The 26,609-nt window shown below is 51.6% G+C and overlaps 1 protein-coding gene across 1 annotated transcript in view; it reads left to right on the plus strand.

Moving 5' to 3' along the window:
* Window positions 1-26,609, plus strand: part of LOC137373719 (disintegrin and metalloproteinase domain-containing protein 19-like) — a 259,745-nt gene that overhangs the window by 229,393 nt on the left and 3,743 nt on the right. The window contains exons 18-19 of the mRNA XM_068038956.1: window positions 117-201; window positions 17,130-17,357. Of these exons, the coding sequence (XP_067895057.1) occupies window positions 117-201; window positions 17,130-17,357 (313 nt within the window). The remainder of the gene's footprint in view (window positions 1-116; window positions 202-17,129; window positions 17,358-26,609) is intronic.

Below are 26,609 nucleotides of genomic sequence, written 5' to 3' on the forward strand. Positions count from 1 at the left end.
CCTGGTTTACGCCACCCGTGAGGGTGTTTGCGGCGAGGGGTCGAGGGTGTTTGTGGTGAGGGGTTGAGGGTCTCCCCAACCTCTGCTTGATTTGTGAAGATACTTTCTTTTTACAGAACTGAGGCAATTCGAAAACAGAACCTCCGTAAACCCAACTTTCAGATGGAGGAGCTGCTTGTGGGCGAGGTGAGATGGAGGGAGGTGAGATGGAGGGCATCGTGCAGATAGGATAAAGGAAAGAGAGATTGAAGAAGAACAAGAGAATGTGTGAGAATGTGAATTACACTGTAATGGGGAGAAAGAGAGAGTGAGGAAAAGGAGTGAGGAGTGGATGAGGGAGGGGGGGGTGAGGGAGGAAGGAATGACAGATGAGGAGTGGATGAGGGAGGGAGTGAGGGAATGAGGGATGACTGAAGAGGGAGTTGATGAGGGACGGAGGTGATGAGGGAGGGATGACTGAGAGGAGGGAATGGATGAGGGACAGAGTGAGGTAATGAGAGATGACTGAGGGCACTCCTGTCTCCTCCAGTACTAAGACAGCCACAAACTCTGTTCCCTACCGACAGCCTCCATCCCTCTCCCTACCGACTGCCTCCGTCCCTCTCCCTACCGACAGCCTCCATCCCTCTCCCTACCGACCGCCTCCGTCCCTCTCCCTACCGACCGCCTCCGTCCCTCTCCCTACCGACCGCCTCCGTCCCCCTCCCTACCGACCGCATCCGTCCCCCTCCCTACCGACCGCATCCGTCCCCCTCCCTACCGACCGCCTCCATCCCACTCCCTACCGACCGCCTCCGTCCCTCTCCCTACCGACAGCCTCCATCCCTCTCCCTACCGACCGCCTCCGTCCCTCTCCCTACCGACAGCCTCCATCCCTCTCCCTACCGACCGCCTCCGTCCCTCTCCCTACCGACAGCCTCCATCCCTCTCCCTACCGACCGCCTCCGTCCCTCTCCCTACCGACAGCCTCCATCCCTCTCCCTACCGACCGCCTCCGTCCCTCTCCCTACCGACCGCCTCCGTCCCTCTCCCTACCGACCGCCTCCGTCCCTCTCCCTACCGACAGCCTCCATCCCTCTCCCTACCGACCGCATCCGTCCCCCTCCCTACCGACCGCCTCCGTCCCCCTCCCTACCGACCGCATCCGTCCCCCTCCCTACCGACCGCATCCGTCCCCCTCCCTACCGACCGCCTCCATCCCACTCCCTACCGACCGCCTCCGTCCCTCTCCCTACCGACAGCCTCCATCCCTCTCCCTACCGACCGCCTCCGTCCCTCTCCCTACCGACAGCCTCCATCCCTCTCCCTACCGACCGCCTCCGTCCCTCTCCCTACCGACAGCCTCCATCCCTCTCCCTACCGACCGCCTCCGTCCCTCTCCCTACCGACAGCCTCCATCCCTCTCCCTACCGACCGCCTCCGTCCCTCTCCCTACCGACCGCCTCCGTCCCTCTCCCTACCGACCGCCTCCGTCCCTCTCCCTACCGACCGCATCCGTCCCCCTCCCTACCGACCGCCTCCGTCCCCCTCCCTACCGACCGCATCCGTCCCCCTCCCTACCGACCGCCTCCGTCCCTCTCCCTACCGACCGCCTCCGTCCCACTCCCTACCGACCGCATCCGTCCCCCTCCCTACCGACCGCCTCCATCCCTCTCCCTACCGACCGCATCCGTCCCCCTCCCTACCGACCGCCTCCGTCCCTCTCCCTGCCGACCGGTCCCAGGTTAACCCAGACTGTTTGTAATGTAGTTTGCACTCTGACCCTGACATGACAAATCCTCTCCAACACTCAGATTTCCTCTTTGCATCTCAGTAACATCACCTGATCACCCTGTCTAAGCCCGTCTGTTACTCAAACCCTCATTCACCTCTGGACGACTATTTCAACACACTCCTGGCTGCTCTCCTACATTCTACTTGCGTAAACCTGAGGTGATCTAAAACTCTGCTGTCTGTGTGTTAACTCACACCGAGTCCTGTTCCCTGAACTGAACTGGCTCCCGGTCAAGCAGCACCTTGATTTTAAAATTCTCCATATCCCGGTAAACTCTTCCAGCCCGACACACAGCTGACATATCTGTGCTTAACCATTCTGGCCTCATGCATCCTCTACTCTCTACCAATCGTTGGCTGCCAGGAACTCCCTCCCGAAACATCTCTGCATTTGCACTGTCCTTTATCTTCTTCAAGTTCCTATTTAAAGGCCACATCCTTCACCCTCTAATACCTGCTTAATTGGCTCCAAGACTAATTTTGTTTGCTAATCGTTCTTGTGAAGAAGCTTGGGACATTTTATGACATGAAAGATGCTATATCAATGGAAGTTGATGTTGTGCCGAACCTTTAACCTACTCTAAGATCAAACTAACTACCTACCCTTCATTCTACTATCATCCATGTACCTATCCAAGAGTCGCTTAAATGCCCCTAATGTATCTGCTTCTACTACCACCGCTGGCAGCGCATTCCACGCACCCACCACTCTCTGTGTAAAGAACCTACCTCTGACATCTCCCCGAAACCTTCCTCCAATCACCTTAAAATTATGCCCCCTGGTGATAGCCCTTTCCACCCTGGGAAAAAGTCTCTGGCTATCCACTCTATCTATGCCTCTCATCATCTTGTACCCCTCTATCAAGTCACCTCTCATCCTTCTTCGCTCCAATGAGAAAAGCCTTAGCTCCCTCAACCTTTCTTCGTAGGACATGCCCTCCAGTCCAGGCAGCATCCTGGTAAATGTCCTCTGCACCCTCTCTAAAGCTTCCACATCCTTCCTATAATGAGGTGACCAGAACTGAACACAATATTCCAAGTGTGGTCGAACCAGGGCTTTATAGAGCTGCAGCATAACCTCGCGGCTCTTAAACTCAATCCCCCTGTTAATGAAAGCCAACACCCCATACGACTTCTTAACAACCCTATCAACTTGGGTGGCAACTTTGAGCGATCTATGGACATGGACCCCAAGATCCCTCTGTTCCTCCACACTACCAAGAATCCTGTCTTTAAGCCTGTATTCTGCATTCAAATTCGAGCTTCCAAAATGAATCACTTCACATTTTTCCAGGTTGAACTCCATCTGCCACTTCTCAGCCCAGCTCTGCATCCTGTCAATGTCCCGTTGCAACCTATAACAGCCTTCCACACTATCCACAACTCCAGCAACCTTTGCGTCATCGGCAAACTTGCTAACCCAGCCTTCCACTTCCTCATCCAAGTCATTTATAAAAATCACAAAGAGCAGAGGTCCCAGAACAGATCCTTGTGGAACACCACTGGTCACCGAGCTCCATGCTGAATACTTTCCATCTACTACCACCCTCTGTCTTCTATGGGCCAGCCAATTCCGTATCCAGACAGCCAACTTTCCCTGTATCCCATGCCTCCTTACTTTCTGAATGAGCCTACCATGGGGAACCTTATCAAACGCCTTGCTAAAATCCATATACACCACATCCACTGCTCTTCCTTCATCAATGTGTTTTGTTACAGCTTCAAAGAATTCAATAAGGCTTGTGAGGCATGACCTGCCCCTCACAAAGACATGCTGACTGTCTCTAATCATAAATCCTGTCTCTCAGAATCCTCTCCAATAATTTGCCCACTACCGACGTAAGACTGACTGGTCTATAATTCCCAGGGTTATCCCTATTCCCTTTCTTGAACAAGGGAATAACATTTGCCACCCTCCAACCATCCGGTACTACTCCAGTGGACAGTGAAGACGCAAAGATCATCGTCAAAGGCGCAGCAATCTCTTCCCTCACTTCCCGTAATATCCTTGGGTATATCCCGTCTGGCCCCAGGGACTTATCTGTCCTCATATCATTCAAAATTTCCAGCACATCCTCCCTCTTAACATCAACCTGTTCGAGCATATCAGCCTGTTCCACGCTGTCCTCACAAACAACCAGGTCCCTCTCACTAGTGAATACTGAAGCAAAGTATTCATTTAGGACCTCCCCTACCTCCTCCGACTCCAGGCACAAGTTCCCTCCACTATCCCTGATCGGCCCTACCCTCACTCTGGCCATCCTCTTGTTCCTCACATAAGTGTAGAACGCCTTGGGATTTTCCTTAATCCGACCCGCCAAGACTTTTTCATGTCCCCTTCTAGCTCTCCTAAGTCCATTCTTCAGTTCCTTCCTGGCTACCTTGTAACCCTCTAGAGCCCTGTCTGATCCTTGCTTCCTCAACCTTAAGTAAGCTTCCTTCTTCCTCTTGACTAGCTGTTCCACATCTCTTGTCATCCAAGGTTCCTTCACCCTACCATCCCTTCCTTGCCTCATCGGGACAAACCTATCCAGCAGTCGCAGCAAGTGCTCCCTAAACAACCTCCACATTTCTGTCGTGCATTTCCCTGAGAACATCTGTTCCCAGTTTATGCTCCCCAGTTCCTGCCTAATAGCATTGTAATTCCCCCTCCCCCAATTAAATATTTTCCCATCCCGTCTGCTCCTGTCCCTCTCCATGACTACAGTAAAGGTCAGGGAGTTGTGATCACTATCACCGAAATGCTCTCCCACCGAGAGATCTGCCACCTGGCCTGGTTCGTTGCCAAGCACCAAGTCCAACATCGTCTCCCCTCTAGTCGGCCTATCTACATATTGAGTCAGGAAACCTTCCTGGACACACCTGACAAAAACTGCTCCATCCAAACTATTTGCACTAAGGAGGTTCCAATCAATATTAGGGAAGTTGAAGTCACCCATGACAACAACCCTGTTACTTCTGCACCTTTCCAAAATCTGCCTCCCAATCTGTTCCCCCTTGTCTCTGTTGCTATTGGGGGGGTCTATAGAAAACTCCCAATAAAGTGACTGCTCCTTTCCTGTTTCTGACTTCCACCCATAATGACTCAGTAGACAAACCCTCCTCGACGACCTCCCTTTCTGCAGCTGTGATACTATCCCTGATTAGCAATGCCACTCCCCCACCTCTTTTACCTCCCTCCCTATTCCTTTTGAAACATCTAAACCCCGGAACATCCAACATCCATTCCTGCCCCTGTGATATCCACGTCTCCGTAATGGCCACAACATCGTAACTCCAAGTACTGATCCATGCTTTATGTCTGGAAAAGCCATGGTTTTCTGATCTAACCTCCAGAAGCTGTGTGAGATTGTTAACAGTCTGAATCAGGACTGGTGTTTGAACAATAATATAAAAGCGAAATACTGCGGATGCTGGAAATCTAAAATAAAAACAAGAAATGCTGGAACCACTCAGCAGGTCTGGCAGCATCTGTGGAAAGAGAAGCAGAGTTAACGTTTCGGGTCAGTGACCCTTCTTCGGAACTGACAAATATTAGAAAAGTCACAGATTATAAGCAAGTGAGGTGGGGGTGGGGAAAGAGATAACAAAGGAGAAGGTGCAGATTGGACCAGGCCACATAGCTGACCAAGAGGTCACGGAGCAAAGGCAAACAATATGTTAATGGTGTGTTGAAAGACAAAGCATTCGTACAGATAAGGTGTTAACGGACTGAATAGGGTGTTAGGAACTTGGGGAAAATGGGCAGGTCTTCGGAATGAAAAAGATTGAGTTGCAGTGGTGAATAATGTGATGTCACAGGGGGATGGGCCAAATGGCCAAATCCAGCCTCAGCATCAGCTCCAAGTTTGTGAAAAAAACAATCAGTGGAATGAGCTGGGGAGGCCACAGGGGTGACCACTACCACGGGGTAACCACTACCACAGGGATGACCACTACCACAGGAATGACCATTACCACAGAGTGACCATTACCACGGGGTGACCACTACCACAGGAATGGCCATTACCACAGGGATGACCATTACCACAGAGTGGCCATTACCACAGGAATGACCATTACCACAGGAATGACCATTACCACAGGAATGACCATTACCACAGAGTGACCATTACCAAGGGGGGACCACAACCACAGAGTGACCATTACCACAGAGTGACCATTACCACAGAGTGACCATTACCAAGGGGGCACCATTACCAAGGGGGGACCATTACCAAGGGGGGACCATTACCACGGGGTGACCATTACCACGGGGTGACCATTACCACAGGGATGACCATTACCACGGGGGGACCATTACCACGGGGGGACCATTACCACGGGGGGACCATTACCACGGGGGGACCATTACCACGGGGGGACCATTACCACGGGGGGACCATTACCAAGGGGGGACCATTACCACGGGGGGACAATTACCACGGGGGGACCATTACCACAGAGTGACCATTACCACAGAGTGACCATTACCAAGGGGGCACCATTACCACGGGGGGACCATTACCACGGGGGGACCATTACCACGGGGGGACCATTACCACGGGGGGACCATTACCAAGGGGGGACCATTACCACGGGGTGACAATTACCACGGGGTGACCATTACCACAGGGATGACCATTACCACGGGGGGACCATTACCACGGGGGGACCATTACCACGGGGGGACCATTACCAAGGGGGGACCATTACCACAGAGTGACCATTACCACAGAGTGACCATTACCACAGGGATGACCATTACCACGGGGGGACCATTACCACGGGGGGACCATTACCACAGGGGGGACCATTACCACAGGGGGGACCAATACCAAGGGGGGACCATTACCACAGAGTGACCATTACCACAGAGTGACCATTACCACAGTCATGACCATTACCACAGGGATGACCATTACCACGGGGGGACCATTACCACGGGGGGACCATTACCACAGAGTGACCATTACCACGGGGGGACCATTACCACAGGGGGGACCAATACCACAGGGGGGACCATTACCACGGGATGACCATTACCACGGGATGACCATTACCACGGGATGACCATTACCACGGGATGACCATTACCACGGGATGACCATTACCACGGGATGACCAATACCACGGGGGGACCAATACCACGGGGGGACCAATACCACGGAGTGACCATTGCCACAGGGGGGACCATTACCACAGAGTGACCATTACCACGGGGGGACCATTACCACGGGGGGACCATTACCACGGGGGGACCATTACCACGGGGTGACCATTACCACGGGGTGACCATTAATACGGAGTGACCATTAATACGGAGTGACCATTAATACGGAGTGACCATTACCACGGAGTGACCATTACCACGGAGTGACCATTACCACAGGAATGACCATTACCACAGGGATGACCACTACCACAGGGATGGCCACTACCACAGGGATGACCACTACCACAGGGATGACCATTACCACAGAGTGGCCATTACCACAGGAATGACCATTACCACAGAGTGACCATTACCAAGGGGGGACCACTACCACAGGAATGACCATTACCACAGGAATGACCATTACCACAGAGTGGCCATTACCACGGGTTGACCATTACCACGGGTTGACCATTACCAAGGGGGGACCACTACCACAGGAATGACCATTACCACGGGGTGACCATTACCACGGGGTGACCATTACCACGGGGTGACCATTACCACGGGGTGACCATTACCACGGGGTGACCACTACCACAGGGATGACCATTACCACGGAGTGACCATTACCACGGGGTGACCATTACCACGGGGTGACCATTACCACAGGGGGGACCACTACCACAGGGGGGACCACTACCACAGAGTGACCATTACCACGAGGTGACCATTACCACGGAGTGACCATTACCACGGGGTGACCACTACCACAGGGATGACCATTACCACGGAGTGACCACTACCACAGGAATGACCATTACCACAGGAATGACCATTACCACGGGGTGACCATTACCACGGGGTGACCATTACCACGGGGTGACCATTAACACGGGGTGACCATTACCACAGGGGGGACCACTACCACAGGAATGACCATTACCACGGGGTGACCATTACCACGGGGTGACCATTACCACGGGGTGACCATTACCACGGGGTGACCATTAACACGGGGTGACCATTACCACAGGGGGGACCATTACCACAGAGTGACCATTACCACGAGGTGACCATTACCACGGAGTGACCATTACCACGGAGTGACCATTACCACGGAGTGACCATTACCAAGGGGGAGACCATTACCAAGGGGGAGACCATTATCACAGAGTGACCATTATCACAGAGTGACCATTATCACAGAGTGACCATTACCAAGGGGGGACTATTACCACAGAGTGACTATTACCACAGAGTGACTATTACCACAGAGTGACTATTACCACGGGGTGACCATTACCAAGGGGGGACCATTACCAAGGGGGGACCAATACCACAGAGTGACCAATACCACAGAGTGACCAATACCACAGAGTGACCATTACCACAGAGTGACCATTACCAAGGGGGGGACCATTACCACAGAGTGACCATTACCACAGAGTGACCATTACCACAGAGTGACCATTACCACAGAGTGACCATTACCAAGGGGGGACCATTACCAAGGGGGGGACCATTACCACAGGGGGGACCATTACCACAGGGGGGACCATTACCACAGGGGGGACCATTACCACAGGGGGGACCATTACCACAGAGTGACCATTACCACAGAGTGACCATTACCACAGAGTGACCATTACCAAGGGGGGACCATTACCAAGGGGGGGACCATTACCAAGGGGGGACCATTACCAAGGGGGGGACCATTACCACAGGGGGGACCATTACCACAGGGGGGACCATTACCACAGGGGGGACCATTACCACGGAGTGACCATTACCAAGGGGGGACCATTACCACAGAGTGACCATTACCACGGGGGGACCATTACCACGGGGGGACCATTACCACGGGGTGACCATTACCACGGGGTGACCATTACCACGGGGTGACCATTAATACGGAGTGACCATTAATACGGAGTGACCATTACCACGGAGTGACCATTACCACAGGAATGACCATTACCACAGGGATGACCACTACCACAGGAATGGCCACTACCACAGGGATGACCATTACCACAGGGATGACCATTACCACAGAGTGGCCATTACCACAGGAATGACCATTACCACAGGAATGACCATTACCACAGAGTGACCATTACCACAGGAATGACCATTACCACAGGAATGACCATTACCAAGGGGGGACCATTACCACAGGAATGACCATTACCACAGGAATGACCATTACCACAGAGTGGCCATTACCACGGGTTGACCATTACCAAGGGGGGACCACTACCACAGGAATGACCATTACCACGGGGTTGACCATTACCACGGGTTGACCATTACCAAGGGGGGACCACTACCACAGGAATGACCATTACCACGGGGTGACCATTACCACGGGGTGACCATTACCACGGGGTGACCATTACCACGGGGTGACCACTACCACAGGGGGGACCACTACCACAGGGGGGACCATTACCACAGAGTGACCATTACCACGAGGTGACCATTACCACGGAGTGACCATTACCACGGAGTGACCATTACCACGGAGTGACCATTACCACGGAGTGACCATTACCAAGGGGGAGACCATTACCAAGGGGGAGACCATTATCACAGAGTGACCATTACCAAGGGGGGACTATTACCACAGAGTGACCAATACCACAGAGTGACCAATACCACAGAGTGACCAATACCACAGAGTGACCATTACCACAGAGTGACCATTACCACAGAGTGACCATTACCAAGGGGGGACCATTACCACAGAGTGACCATTACCACAGAGTGACCATTACCACAGAGTGACCATTACCACAGAGTGACCATTACCACAGAGTGACCATTACCAAGGGGGGACCATTACCAAGGGGGGACCATTACCACAGAGTGACCATTACCACGGGGTGACCATTACCACGGGGTGACCATTACCACAGAGTGACCATTACCACAGGGATGACCATTACCACAGGAGTGACCATTACCACAGGGGTGACCATTACCACGGGGTGACCATTACCAAGGGGGGACCATTACCACAGAGTGACCATTACCACAGGGATGACCATTACCACGGGGGGACCAATACCACGGGGTGACCATTACCACGGGGTGACCATTACCACGGGGGGACCAATACCAAGGGGGGACCATTACCACAGGAATGGCCATTACCACAGGAATGGCCATAACCACAGGGATGACCATAACCACAGGGATGACCATTACCACAGGAATGGCCATTACCACAGAGTGACCATTACCATAGGAATGACCATTACCAAGGGGGGACCACTACCACAGGAATGACCATTACCACGGGGTGACCATTACCACGGGGTGACCATTACCACAGGGATGACCATTACCACAGAGTGACCATTACCACGGAGTGACCATTACCAAGGGGGGACCATTATGACAGAGTGACCATTATGACAGAGTGACCATTATGACAGAGTGACCATTATGACAGAGTGACCATTATGACAGAGGGACCATTACCAAGGGGGACCATTACCACAGAGTGACCATTACCACGGAGTGACCATTACCACAGAGTGACCATTACCACAGAGTGACCATTACCAAGGGGGGACCATTATCACAGAGTGACCATTATCACAGAGTGACCATTACCAAGGGGGGACCATTACCACAGAGTGACCATTATCACAGAGTGACCACTACCACGGGGTGACCACTACCACAGGAATGGCCATTACCACAGGGATGACCATTACCACAGGGATGACCATTACCACGGAGTGACCATTACCACGGGGGGACCAATACCACAGAGTGACCATTACCACAGGGGGGACCATTACCACGGGATGACCAATACCACGGGGTGACCAATACCACGGAGTGACCATTACCACGGAGTGACCATTACCACGGGGGGACCAATACCACGGAGTGATCATTACCAAGGGGGGACCATTACCACGGGGTGACCATTACCACGGGGTGACCATTACCACGGGGTGACCATTACCACGGGGTGACCATTACCACGGGGGGACCATTACCACGGGGGGACCATTACCACGGGGTGACCATTACCACGGGGTGACCATTGCCACGGGGTGACCATTACCACGGGGTGACCATTACCACGGGGGGACCATTACCACGGGGGGACCATTACCACGGGGGGACCATTACCACGGGGGGACCATTACCACAGGAATGACCATTACCACAGGAATGACCATTACCACAGGGATGGCCATTACCACAGGGATGACCATTACCACAGGGATGACCACTACCACAGAGTGACCATTACCACAGAATGACCATTACCACAGGGATGACCATTACCACAGAGTGGCCATTACCACAGGGATGACCATTACCACAGAGTGACCACTACCACGGGGTGACCATTACCACAGGAATGACCATTACCACAGGAATGACCATTACCACAGGGATGACCATTACCACAGGGATGACCACTACCACAGAGTGACCATTACCACAGGGATGACCATTACCACAGGGATGACCATTACCACAGAGTGGCCATTACCACAGGGATGACCATTACCACAGAGTGACCATTACCACAGAGTGACCATTACCACAGAGTAGCCATTACCACGGGTTGACCATTACCACGGGTTGACCATTACCACGGGTTGACCATTACCACGGGTTGACCATTACCACGGGGGGACCATTACCAAGGGGGGACCATTACCACAGAGTGACCATTACCACAGAGTGACCATTACCACAGGGATGACCATTACCACAGGGATGACCATTACCACAGGAATGGCCATTACCACAGGGATGACCATTACCACAGGGATGGCCATTACCACAGGAATGACCATTACCACAGGAATGACCATTACCAAGGGGGGACCACTACCACAGGAATGACCATTACCACAGAGTGACCATTACCACAGAGTGACCATTACCACAGAGTGACCATTACCAAGGGACCATTACCACAGGGATGACCATTACCACAGAGTGACCATTACCACAGAGTGACCATTACCACAGAGTGACCATTACCACGGGATGACCATTACCACGGGGTGACCATTACCACGGGGTGACCATTACCACGGGGTGACCATTACCAAGGGGGGACCATTACCACGGAGTGACAATTACCACGGAGTGACAATTACCACGGAGTGACCATTACCACGGAGTGACCATTACCACGGAGTGACCATTACCAAGGGGTGACCATTACCACAGGGGGGACCATTACCACAGGGGGGACCATTACCACAGAGTGACCATTACCACAGGGGGGACCATTACCACAGGGGGGACCATTACCACAGAGTGACCATTACCACAGAGTGACCATTACCACAGAGTGACAATTACCACAGAGTGACAATTACCACAGAGTGACAATTACCACAGAGTGACAATTACCACAGGGATGACCATTACCACAGGGATGACCATTACCACGGGATGACCATTACCACGGGGTGACCACTACCACGGGGTGACCACTACCACGGGGTGACCACTACCACGGGGTGACCACTACCACAGAGTGACCATTATCACGGAGTAACCATTACCACGGGGTGACCATTACCACGGGGTGACCATTACCACGGGGTGACCATTACCACGGGGTGACCATTACCAAGGGTGGACCAATACCACAGGGGGGACCATTACCACAGGGATGCCCATTACCACGGGATGACCAATACCACGGGGTGACCAATACCACGGGGTGACCAGTACCACGGGGTGACCAGTACCACGGGGGGACCAATACCAAGGGGGGACCAATACCACGGAGTGACCATTACCACAGGAATGACCATTACCACGGGGGGACCAATACCAAGGGGGGACCAATACCAAGGGGGGACCAATACCAAGGGGGGACCATTACCACGGAGTGACCATTACCACGGGATGACCAATACCACGGTGTGACCATTACCACAGGGATGACCATTACCACAGGGATGACCATTACCACAGAGTGACCATTACCACGGGATGACCATTACCACGGGATGACCATTACCACGGGGGGACCAATACCAAGGGGGGACCATTACCACGGAGTGACCATTACCACGGAGTGACCATTACCAAGGGGGGACCATTACCACGGAGTGACCATTACCACGGAGTGACCACTACCACGGGGTTGACCACTACCACGGGGTTGACCACTACCACGGGGTTGACCACTACCACGGGGTGACCATTACAAAGAACAAAGAAAATTACAGCACAGGAACAGGCCCTTCGGCCCTCCAAGCCTGCGCCGATCCAGATCCTCTATCTAAACCTGTCACCTATTTTCTAAGGGTCTGTATCTCTTTGCTTCCTGCCCATTCATGTATCTGTCTAGATACATCTTAAAAGACGCTATCGTGCCCGCGTCTACCACCTCCGCTGGCAACGCGTTCCAGGTGCCCACCACCCTCTGCGTAAAGAACTTTCCACGCATATCCCCCCTAAACCTTTCCCCTCTCACTTTGAACTCGTGTCCCCTTGTAATTGAATCCCCCACTCTGGGGAAAAAGCTTCTTGCTATCCACCCTGTCTATACCTCTCATGATTTTGTACACCTCAATCAGGTCCCCCCTCAACCTCCGTCTTTCTAATGAAAATAATCCTAATCTACTCAACCTCTCTTCATAGCTAGCGCCCTCCATACCAGGCAACATCCTGGTGAACCTCCTCTGCACCCTCTCCAAAGCATCTACATCCTTTTGGTAATGTGGCGACCAGAACTGCACGCAGTATTCCAAATGTGGCCGAACCAAAGTCTTATACAACTGTAACATGACCTGCCAACCCTTGTACTCAATACCCCGTCCGATGAAGGAAAGCATGCCGTATGCCTTCTTGACCACTCTATTGACCTGCTTTGCCACCTTCAGGGAACAATGGACCTGAACACCCAAATCTCTCTGTACATCAATTTTCCCCAGGACTTTTCCATTTACTGTATAGTTCACTCTTGAATTGGATCTTCCAAAATGCATCACCTCGCATTTGCCCTGATTGAACTCCATCTGCCATTTCTCTGCCCAACTCTCCAATCTATCTATATTCTGCTGTATTCTCTGACAGTCCCCTTCACTATCTGCTACTCTACCAATCTTAGTGTCATCTGCAAACTTGCTAATCAGACCACCTATACTTTTCTCCAAATCATTTATGTATATCACAAACAACAGTGGTCCCAGCACGGATCCCTGTGGAACACCACTGGTCACACGTCTCCATTTTGAGAAACTCCCTTCCACTGCTACTATCTGTCTCCTGTTGCCCAGCCAGTTCTTTATCCATCTAGCTAGTACACCCTGGACCCCATGCGCCTTCACTTTCTCCATCAGCCTACCATGGGGAACCTTATCAAACGCCTTACTGAAGTCCATGTATATGACATCGACAGCCCTTCCCTCATCAATCAACTTTGTCACTTCCTCAAAGAATTCTATTAAGTTGGTAAGACATGACCTTCCCTGCACAAAACCATGTTGCCTATCACTGATAAGCCCATTTTCTTCCAAATGGGAATAGATCCTATCCCTCAATATCTTCTCCAGCAGCTTCCCTACCACTGACGTCAGGCTCACCGGTCTATAATTACCTGGATTATCCCTGCTACCCTTCTTAAACAAGGGGACAACATTAGCAATTCTCCAGTCCTCCGGGACCTCACCCGTGTTTAAGGATGCTGCAAAGATATCTGTTAAGGCCCCAGTTATTTCCTCTCTCGCTTCCCTCAGTAACCTGGGATAGATCCCATCCGGACCCGGGGACTTGTCCACCTTAATGCCTTTTAGAATACCCAACACTTCCTCCCTCCTTATGCCGACTTGACCTAGAGTAATCAAACATCTGTCCCTAACCTCAACATCCGTCATGTCCCTCTCCTCGGTGAATACCGATGCAAAGTACTCGTTTAGAATCTCACCCATTTTCTCTGACTCCACGCATAACATTCCTCCTTTGTCCTTAAGTGGGCCAATCCTTTCTCTAGTTACCCTCTTGCTCCTTATATATGAATAAAAGGCTTTGGGATTTTCAATAAAAGGCTTTGGGATTACCACGGGGTGACCATTACCACGGGGTGACCATTACCACGGGGTGACCATTACCACGGGGTGACCATTACCACGGGTTGACCGTTACCACGGGTTGACCGTTACCGGGGGTGACCGTTACCGGGGGTGACCACTACCACAGGGATGACCACTACCACAGGGATGACCACTACCACAGGGATGACCATTACCACAGGGATGACCATTACCACAGGAATGACCATTACCACAGGGATGACCATTACCACAGGGATGACCATTACCACAGAGTGACCACTACCACAGGGATGACCATTACCACAGAGTGACCATTACAGGGGGCGACCATTACCACAGGGATGACCATTACCACAGGGGTGACCATTACCACAGGGGTGACCATTACCGGGGGCGACCATTACCGGGGGCGACCATTACCGGGGGCGACCATTACCGGGGGCGACCATTACCACAGGGGTGACCATTACCACAGGGTGACCATTACCACAGGGATGACCACTACCACAGGGATGACCATTACCACAGGGATGACCATTACCACAGAGTGACCATTACCACAGAGTGACCATTACCACAGAGTGACCACTACCACAGGGATGACCATTACCACAGAGTGACCATTACCGGGGGTGACCATTACCACAGAGTGACCATTACCGGGGGTGACCATTACCACAGGGATGACCATTACCACAGGGATGACCATTACCACAGGTTGACCATTACCACAGGTTGACCATTACCGGGGATGACCACTACCACAGGGATGGCCACTACCACAGGGATGGCCACTACCACAGGGATGGCCACTACCACAGGGATGACCATTACCACAGAGTGACCATTACCACAGAGTGACCATTACCACAGGGATGACCATTACCACAGGGATGACCATTACCACAGAGTGACCATTACCACAGAGTGACCATTACCACAGAGTGACCATTACCACAGAGTGACCACTACCACAGGGATGACCATTACCACAGAGTGACCATTACCACAGAGTGACCATTACCACAGGGTTGACCATTACCACAGGGTTGACCATTACCACAGGGTTGACCATTACCACAGGTTGACCACTACCACAGGGATGACCATTACCACAGAGTGACCATTACCACAGGGTTGACCATTACCACAGGGTTGACCATTACCACAGGGTTGACCATTACCACAGGTTGACCATTACCGGGGATGACCATTACCGGGGATGACCATTACCGGGGATGACCATTACCACAGGGATGACCATTACCACAGGGATGACCATTACCACAGGGGTGACCATTACCACAGAGTGACCATTACCACAGAGTGACCATTACCGGGGGTGACCATTACCACAGGGATGACCATTACCACAGGGATGACCATTACCACAGGGATGACCATTACCACAGGGATGACCATTACCACAGAGTGACCATTACCACAGAGTGACCACTACCACAGGGTGACCACTACCGGGGGTAACCATTACCAAGGTTGACCATTACCAAGGTTGACCATTACCAAGGTTGACCATTACCACAGGTTGACCATTACCACAGGTTGACCATTACCGGGGGTGACCATTACCGGGGGTGACCATTACCGGGGGTGACCATTACCGGGGGTGACCATTACCACAGGGTGACCATTACCACAGGGTGACCATTACCGGGGGTGACCATTACCACGGGGTGACCATTACCACGGGGTGACCATTACCACAGAGTGACCTTATCCAACAATAGAAAGAGGGGCCATGCTGATGGAGGAACGAGGGGTGGAGGAGCGAGGAGTTTTGCTGATGGAGGAGCGAGGGGTGGAGGAGCGAGGGGCTGTACTGATGGAGGAGCGAGGGGTGGAGGAGCGAGGGGCTGTACTGATGGATGAGCGAGGGGTGGAGGAGCGAGGGGCTGTACAGATGGAGGGGCGGAGGAGCGAGGGGCTGTACTGATGGAGGGACGAGGGGCGGAGGAGCGAGGGGCTGTACTGATGGAGGGACGAGGGGCGGAGGGACGAGGGGCTGTACTGATGGAGGGACGAGGGGCGGAGGAGCGAGGGGCTGTACTGATGGAGGGACGAGGGGCGGAGGAGCGAGGGTCTGTACTGATGGAGGGACGAAGGGCGGAGGACACTGACACTGAGCTCTGATGTTCACACAGGTGTCTGGACGTCCACTGGTGAAGCCCAAACACCCAGTGGGCTCCCGGCCAGTTAACTTTGTGCGTCCTCTGTCTGTACCCAAGCACAATGCCGGGAATCCCAAGCCTCCGCGACCGGCACCACCAAAATTCAGGAAAAGTCAAATAGTCTCGGTGAAACTGGAAAATCAGCCAAAGAAACTGGGAATTCCTGGGAAAATGCTGCCTCTCAACACACAGACTCCACTGGTGAGTGTAATCAATGTGGCCGGTGCGGAGGAGGAGGGAGGGGGGGATGAGGGAGGGGGGGATATTACTGACCGGAGCGGAGGAGGAGGGAGGGGGGGATATTACTGACCGGAGCGGGGGAGGAGGGAGGGGGGGATATTAATGACCGGAGCGGAGGAGGAGGGAGGGGGGGCTATTACTGACCGGAGAGGGGGAGGAGGGATATTACTGACCGGAGCGGGGGAGGAGGGGGGGGGGGTATATTACTGACCGGAGAGGAGGAGGAGGGAGGGGGGGATATTACTGACCGGAGAGGAGGAGGAGGAGGGAGGGGGGGCTATTACTGACCGGAGAGGGGGAGGAGGGAGGGGGGATATTACTGACCGGAGCGGGGGAGGAGGGAGGGGGGGGATATTACTGACCGGAGAGGAGGAGGAGGGAGTGGGGGCTATTACTGACCGGAGCGGGGGAGGAGGGAGGGGGGGATATTACTGACCGGAGCGGGGGAGGAGGGAGGGGGGGATATTACTGACCGGAGCGGGGGAGGAGGGAGGGGGGGATATTACTGACCGGAGCGGGGGAGGAGGGAGGGGGGGATGAGGGAGGGGGGGATATTACTGACCGGAGCGGAGGAGGAGGGAGGGGGGGATATTACTGACCGGAGCGGAGGAGGAGGGAGGGGGGGATATTACTGACCGGAGCGGAGGAGGAGGGAGGGGGGGATATTACTGACCGGAGAGGAGGAGGAGGGAGTGGGGGATATTACTGACCGGAGCGGGGGAGGAGGGAGGGGGGGATATTACTGACCGGAGCGGGGGAGGAGGGAGGGGGGGATATTACTGACCGGAGCGGGGGAGGAGGGAGGGGGGGATATTACTGACCGGGAGGGGGGGATATTACTGACCGGAGCGGGGGAGGAGGGAGGGGGGGATATTACTGACCGGGAGGGGGGGATATTACTGACCGGAGCGGGGGAGGAGGGAGGGGGGGATATTACTGACCGGAGCGGAGGAGGAGGGAGGGGGGGATATTACTGACCGGAGCGGAGGAGGAGGGAGGGGGGGATATTACTGACCGGAGCGGAGGAGGAGGGAGGGGGGGATATTACTGACTTCAGTCGTTTCGTCAGTTGTTTCTTGATATCACGGGGACTGAATCGAATTGGCTGAAGTCTGGCATCTGTGATGCTGGGGACTTCAGGAGGAGGCCGAGATGCATCATCAACTCGGCACTTCTGGCTGAAGATTGTTGCAAATGCTTCAGCCTTATCTTTCGCACTGATGTGCTGGGCTCCCCCATCATTGAGGATGGAGATATTTGTGGCGCCTCCTCCTCCTCCAGTTAGTTGTTTTATTGTCCACCACCATTCACGACTGGATGTGGCAGGACTGCAGAGCTTCGATCTGATCCGTTGGTTATGGGATCGCTTAGCTCTGTCTATCGCTTGCTGTTTACGCAGTTTGGCACCCAGATAGTCCTGTGTTGTAGCTTCACCAGGGTGACACCTCATTTTGAGGTATGCCTGGTGCTGCTCCTGGCATGCCGTCCTGCACTCTTCATTGAACCAGGGTTGGTCTCCTGGCTTGATGGTAATGGTAGAGTGGGGGATATGCCGGGCCATGAGGTTACACATTGTGGTTGAGTACAATTCTGCTGCTGCTGATGGCCCACAGCGCCTCATGGATGCCCAGTTTTGCATTGCTAGATCTGTTTGAAATCTATCCCATTTAGCACGGTGATAGTGCCACACAACAGTCCGAACACAAAAGTCCAATTGTATCAAGCCTGTGTCCTCAGTACCTTGCTCTACGGCAGCGAGGCCTGGACAACGTACGTCAGCCGAGAGCGACGTCTCAATTCATTCCATCTTCGCTGCCTCCGGAGAATACTTGGCATCAGGTGGCAGGACCGTATCTCCAACACAGAAGTCCTCGAGGCGGCCAACATCCCCAGCTTATACACACTACTGAGTCAGCGGCGCTTGAGATGGCTTGGCCATGTGAGCCGCATGGAAGATGGCAGGATCCCCAAAGACACATTGTACAGCGAGCTCGCCACTGGTATCAGACCCACCGGCCATCCATGTCTCCGCTTTAAAGACGTCTGCAAACGCGACATGAAGTCCTGTGACATTGATCACAAGTCGTGGGAGTCAGTTGCCAGCGTTCGCCAGAGCTGGCGGGCAGCCATAAAGGCGGGGCTAAATTGTGGCGAGTCGAAGAGACTTAGCAGTTGGCAGGAAAAAAGACAAAAGCGCAAGGGGAGAGCCAACTGTGTAACAGCCCCGACAAACAAATTTCTCTGCAGCACCTGTGGAAGAGTCTGTCACTCCAGAATTGGCCTTTATAGCCACTCCAGGCGCTGCTTCACAAACCACTGACCACCTCCAGGCGCGTATCCATTGTCTCTCGAGACAAGGAGGCCAAAGAAAGCGCCACACTACACGAAGACGGGTATCCTCAATGTGAAGGCGGGACTACATCGCCACAGGGACTGTGACTGTGGTCACTCCTACCAATACAGTCATAGACAGAAGCATCTGCGGCAGGCAGATTGGTGAGGACGAGGTCAAGTATGTTTTTCCCTCTTGGTTCCCCCACCACCTGCCGCAGACCCAATCTAGCAGCTATGTCCTTTAGGACTCGGCCAGCTCAGTCAGTAGTGGTGCTATCGAGCCACTCTTGGTGATGGACATTGAAGTCCCCCACCCGGAGTACATTTGTGCCCTTGCCACCCTCAGTGCTTCCTCCAAGTGGTGTTCAACATGGAGGAGTACTGAGTCATCAGCTGAAGGAGGGCGGTAGGTGGTAATCAGTAGGAGGTTACCTTTCCCATGTTTGACCTGATGCCATAAGACTTCATGGGGTCTGGAGTCGATGTTGAGGACTCCCAGGGCAACTCCCTCCCTACTGTATACCACTGTGCCACCACCTCTGCTGGGTCTGTCCTGCCGGTGGGACAGGACATACCCAGGGATAGTGATTGCAGTGTCTGGGATATTGTCTGTAAGGTATGATTCCGTGAGTATGACTATGTCAGGCTGTTGCTTGACTAGTCTGTGGGACAGCTCTCCCAACTTTGGCCCAAGCCCCCAGATGTTAGTAAGGAGGACTTTGCAGGGTCGACAGGGCTGGGTTTGCCGTTGTCGTTTCCGGTGCCTAGGTCGATGTTACTTCATCAAAATACTCAAGCAAATTAGTTAAACACAATTTGCCCGATAAAATCCATGCTGGCTTTCCCTAATTAACCCACATTTGTCCAAGTGACTGTTAATTTTGTTCCAAATTATTGTTTGTAAAAGTTTTCCCACCATCAAGGTTAAACTGACTGGCCTGTGGTTGCTGGGGTTATCATTACACCCTTTTTGAACAAGGTTGGAACATTTGCAATTCTCCGGCCCTTTGGCACCACCCCCGAGTCTAAAAAGGATTGAAGATTATGGTCAGTGCCTCCGCAATTTTCCCCCTTCATTCCTTCAATATTCTCAGATGTATCTCATTCGGTCCTGCTGATTTATCAACTTTAAATACAGCCAGCCTTTCTAATACCTCCTCTTTATCACCTACCTCCTCTTTCACTATGACTTTGGCAGCATCATCTTCCTCGGTAAAAGCAGAAGCACGATACTCATTTAGTGTCTCAGTCCTGCCCTCTGCTTTCATGCATAAATCCCCTTTTTAATCCCCACTCTTCCTTTTACCAGTCTTTTACTATTTATGTGCCGATAGAAGACATTTGGATTCCCTTTTAGCTGCCATTCTCTTCTCATACTCTCTTTGCTTCTCATTTCTTTCTTCACTTTCCTTCTGAACTTTCTATATTCAGCCTAGTTCTCACTTCTGTTAACAATCTGACATTTGTCATCGAGTCATAGAGTTATACAGCACAGAAACAGGCCCTTCGGCCCATCGTGTCTCTGCCAGCCATCAAGCACCTATCTATTCTAACCCCATTTTCCAGCACTTGGCCCGTAGCCTTGTATGCTATGGCGTTTCAAGTGCTCATCTAAATACTTCTTAAATGTTGTGAGGGTTCCTGCTTCTACCACCACTTCAGGTAGTGTGTTCCAGATTCCAACCACCCTCTGGGTGAAAAATCCTTTCCTCAAATCCCCTCTAAACCTCCTGCCTCTTACCTTAAATCTATGCCCCCTGGTTATTGACCCCTCCGCTAAGGGAAAAAGTTTCTTCCTATCTAACCTATCAATGCCCCTCGTAATTTTCCATACCTCAGTCATGTCCCCCCTCAGCCTTCTCTGTTCTAAGGAAAACAACCCTAGTCTATCCAGTCTCTCTTCATAGCTGAAATGCTCCAGCCCAGGCAACATCCTGGTGAATCTCCTCTGCACCCTCTCAAATGCAATCACATCCTTCCTATAGGGTGGTGCCCAGAACTGTACACAGTACTCCAGCTGTGACCTAACTAGCGTTTTATACAGCTCCATCATAACCTCCCTGCTCTTATATTCTATGCCTCGGCTAATAAAGGCAAGTATCCCATATGCCTTCCTAACCACCTTATCTACCTGTGCTGCTGCCTTCTATGGACAAGTACACCAAGGTCCCTCTGACCTTCTGTACTTCCTAGGGTCCTACCATCCATTATATATTCCCTTGCCTTGTTAGTCCTCCCAAAATGCATCACCTCACACTTCTCAGGATTAAATTCCATTTGCCACAGCTCTGCCCATCTTACCAGCCCATCTATATCGTCCAATAATAGTCATAGAGAGATACAGCACTGAAACAGGCCCTTCGGCCCACTGAGTCTGTGCCGACCATCAACCACCCATTTATACTAATCCTACATTATTCCCATATTCCCTACCACATTCCCACCTTCCCTCAATTCTCCTACCTATACTAGGGGCAATTTACAATGGCCAATTTACCTATCAAGCTGCAAGTCTTTGGCTGTGGGAGGAAACCGGAGCACCCGGCGGAAACCCACGCGGTCACAGGGAGAACTTGCAAACTCTGCACAAGCAATACCCAGAACTGAACTACACTACAAACAGCAAGGATCCCAGCACCAATCCCTGTGGTACACCACTGGTCACAGGCTTCCACTTGCAAAAACAACCCTCGACCATCACCCTCTGCCTCCTGCCACTAAGCCAATTTTGGATCCAATTTGCCAAATTGCCCTGGATCCCATGGGCTCTTACCTTCATAACCAATCTCCCATGTGGGACCTTATCAAAAGCCTTACTGAAGTCCATGTAGACTACATCAACTGCTTTACCCTCATCTATACATCTAGTCACCTCCTCGAAAAATTCAATCAAGTTTCTGAGACACGATCTCCCCCTGACAAAGCCATGCTGACTATCCCTGATTAATCCCTGCCTCTCCAAGTGGAGATTAATCCTGTCCCTCCGAATCTTTTCCAATAGTTTCCCAACCACTGATGTTAGACTCACCGGCCTGTAATTACCTGGTTTATCCCTGCTACCCTTCTTGAATAATGGTACCACATTTGCTGTCCTCCAGTCCTCTGGCACCTCTCCTGTGGCCAGAGAGGATCTGAAAATTTGTGTCAGAGCCCCTGCTATCTCCTCCCTTGCCTCACACAACAGCCTGGGATACATCTCATCTGGGCCTGGGGATTTATCCACTTTTAAGCCGGCTAAAACATCTAATACTTCCTTTCAATGCTAATATGTTCAAGTATATCACAATCCCCCTCCCTGATCTCTACACCTACATCGTCCTTCTCCATAGTGAACACAGATGAAAAGTAATCATTTAAAAAATAATCGTTCAAAACCTCACCTACGTCCTTCGGCTCCACACACAGATTGCCACCTTTGTCCCTAATGGGCCCTACTCTTTCCCTGGTTATCCTCTTGCCCTTAATATACTTATAAAACGCCTTTGGATTTTCCTTTATCTTGCCCGCTAGTGTTTTTTCATGTCCCCTCTTCGCTCTCCTAATTACTTTTTTAAGTACCCCCCCCCCCCCCCTACACTTTCTATACTCCTCTCGGGCCTCCGTTGTTTTCAGCACTCTGAATCTGCCATAAGCCTCCTTTTTTTTCCTGATCCAATCCTCTATATCCCTTGACATCCAGGGTTCCCTGGGCCTGTTGGTCCTACCCTTCACCTTAACGGGTACATGTTGGCTCTGAACTCTCACTCTTTCCTTTTTGAATGACTCCCACTGGTCTGATGTAGACTTTCCTACAAGTAGCTGCTCCCAGTCCACTTTGGCCAGATCCTGTTTTATCATATTGAAATCGGCCTTCCCCCAATTCAGTATCTTTATTTCTGACCTGTCTTTGTCCTTTTCCATAACTACCTTAAATCTTACAGAGTTATGGTCACTATCCCCGAAATGTACCCCCACTGATACTTCTACCACTTGTCCATCTTCATTCCCTAGGATTAGGTCCAGTACTGCCCCTTCTCTTGTAGGACTTTCTATATACTGGCTCAAAAAACTCTCCTGTATGCATTTTAAGAATTCTGCCCTTTTTAAGCCTTTTGCACTAAGACTATCTCAATTGTTATTTGATAAGTTGAAATCCCCTATTATTATTTTTACACCTCTCTGAGATTTGCCTACATATCTGCTCCTCTATCTCTCCCTGACTGTTTGCATGCAGCAGGAGTAAACCATACACCCCCTTGAGCCTACTCTGCCATTCAATACAATTATGGCTGATGGAATAGGACAAGGAGTGATCCAGAGTAAAAGTAATTAATTGGGGAAGGCCAATTGTCATATTCACCCTCTTTCTGCTTCATCTTACTCTCTCTTTTTCTACCTTGTTTGTCCTACCTTGCCCCCCTGGTAGGATTGTACTCAAACCATCTCCTGTTTAAAGGCTCCTTGTCTTTTTCCATCAGCCATAATTGAATGGCAGAGTAAGCTCAAGGGTCTACTCCTGCTGCTAGATTATATGTTCATAGCTAACCTAAACTTCACAATATTATGGTCAGTTGTTCTCTAAATGCTCCCCTCCTGATCGTTGATGTACTTACCCAGAACCAGTTCAGTAATGTCTCCTTCCTTGATAGGTCGAAAGTAAAGTGATCTAGAAAACTGAACACACTTCAAAAACTCTTGCCCCTCTCTGCCCTTTACACTACTACTATCCCAGTCTATGTTTGGATAATTAAATTCCCCAATTATAATTACTCTATACATCTTGCACCTCTCTGTAATTTTCCTGTAAATTTGTTCCTCCACATCTTTCCCACTAGTTGGTGGCCTATCGAATACACCCAGCAATGTAATGGCATCTCTATTGTTTCTTAACTCTAACCATAGATTCTGTCCTTGCCCCTCTAGGACATCCTCTCTCTCCAGCATTGTAATGTTCTCCTTATCAATATTGCTACCCCTCCTCCTTTCCTCCCTTTCCTGAACACCTTGTATCCAGGAATATTTTAGTCCCCAGTCCTGCCTTTTTTTTGAGCTGAGTCTCCGTTATCAGCACAACATCATATTTCCACATGGCTATCTGCACCTGTAGCTCATCAACCTTATTTACCACACTCCACGCATTCACATACAGACACTGTAAACCTAATTTAGACTTTATTACTTTCCCTCTTACTCTGACCCCACCTAATACTTTACTATTCTCTACTCTAGTGCTATCTATCTCTCCCAGTTCTCTGTGCACTTTAGTTTTCCTCGCTAATATTACCTCCTGGTTCCCACACCCCTGCCAAATTAGTTCAAACCCTCCCCAATAGTACTAGTAAATCGTCCCGCAAGGGTATTGGTCCCGGCTTTGTTCAGTGCAACTCATCCGGTCCGATCTCCCCTAGAACAGGTCCCAATTTCCCAGAAATCTAAAGCCCTCCCTCCTGCGCCATCTCTCCAGCCATATATCCATCTGCTCTATCCTCCAATTTCTACATTCACTCGCATGTGGTTCTGGGAATAATCCAGAGATTACTACCTCTGAGGTCCTGCTTGCTAGTTTCTTTCCTAGCTCCCAAAACTCTGCCTGCAGGACCTCATCCCTCTTTCTCCCGATGTCATTGGTACCATTAAGGACAATGACCACTGGCTGTTCACCCTCCTCCCTCAGGATGCTCTGCAGCCGCTCAGTGACATCCCGGACCCTGGTACCAGGGAGGCAACACACCATCCTGGAGTCACATCTGCAGCCGCAGAAATGCCTGTCAGTTCCCCTGACTATGGAATTCCCATCACTATTGCTTTCCCAATCTTTCTCCTGCCCCCCCTGAACAGTTGATTCACCCATGGTGCTGTGGACCTGGCTCTCCCCAGAGGAACCATCACTCTCACCAGTACTCAGAACTGAATAGTGGTTGCAGAGTGAGATACACTCAGGTCTCCTGCACTACCTGCCTGTTTCTTCTTGACTGCCTGTGGTCACCCATTCCCTTTGCTTGCAGACCCTTAAGCTGTGGGGTGACCACGTCCAGAAACATGCTATCCACAAAACACTCGAGCCTCACGGATACGTGGCAGTGATGCCAGCTGCTGCTAGAGCTCTGAAACGTGGAGGTCAAGCTCCTCTAGTAGATGACACTTCCTGCTCATTTGGTTGTCCAAGACATAGAAGTATCCTAGAGATCCCACATGGAACAGGATGTGCATTCCACGGGACTGAGGTGCCCTGCCATGGCTCTATTTATTCGACTATTAACTGACTTAGCTGAAATAAACTTAAGACTTAAACTGTTAAAGACTCACCGGCAACTTACCCATCAGCTGCTTCCCTTGTGCTGACGTCACTTTATCTTGTGTAATGTGTGTTTGAACGCTGACACTGACCAGAGAGAGAGCAGTGCTTGTTTCCAGTCCTACCTTCCTCTCTCCTCATCTGATAATAATGCAAAGCAATTTCTATGTCTCCTATGGGGTGTCCGGATGTCCCTCAGCAGGTCACATCCCAACCACCATTCCCTCTTAACCCTGCATCAGCTGTGAAGGCAAGCTGGAAGGTGAAGAAAGATTTCCTGGTACGGACTCCTGTCGGAAAGGCTGGAGTCAGCGAGTCATCCTTACCACCCAGTTCTGTATGAACAATCACACACAACATACCAGCGGTGCTCCTCTTTCTGATTGGCAATTGTTCATCTATTCAGAATGTACAAAGGACAGACACAGGTTCCACTTGGATAATGCTCTGTATTCGCGGAGTGTTTTTAATTTGTTCTTGGGATGTGGGTGATGCTGAAAAGACCATGTTTCATTGCTGGGTTTGTCCCTGTAAGGTGGAATAGAGCAGTCGCTGTACCTGAGGGGTCCCCAGTGACAATGATACAGCTTTAGTCTTCAGTTCAG

The sequence above is a fragment of the Heterodontus francisci genome, chromosome 1, assembly GCF_036365525.1.
Source record: "Heterodontus francisci isolate sHetFra1 chromosome 1, sHetFra1.hap1, whole genome shotgun sequence".
In the NCBI taxonomy this organism is placed as follows: Eukaryota; Metazoa; Chordata; class Chondrichthyes; order Heterodontiformes; family Heterodontidae; genus Heterodontus; species Heterodontus francisci.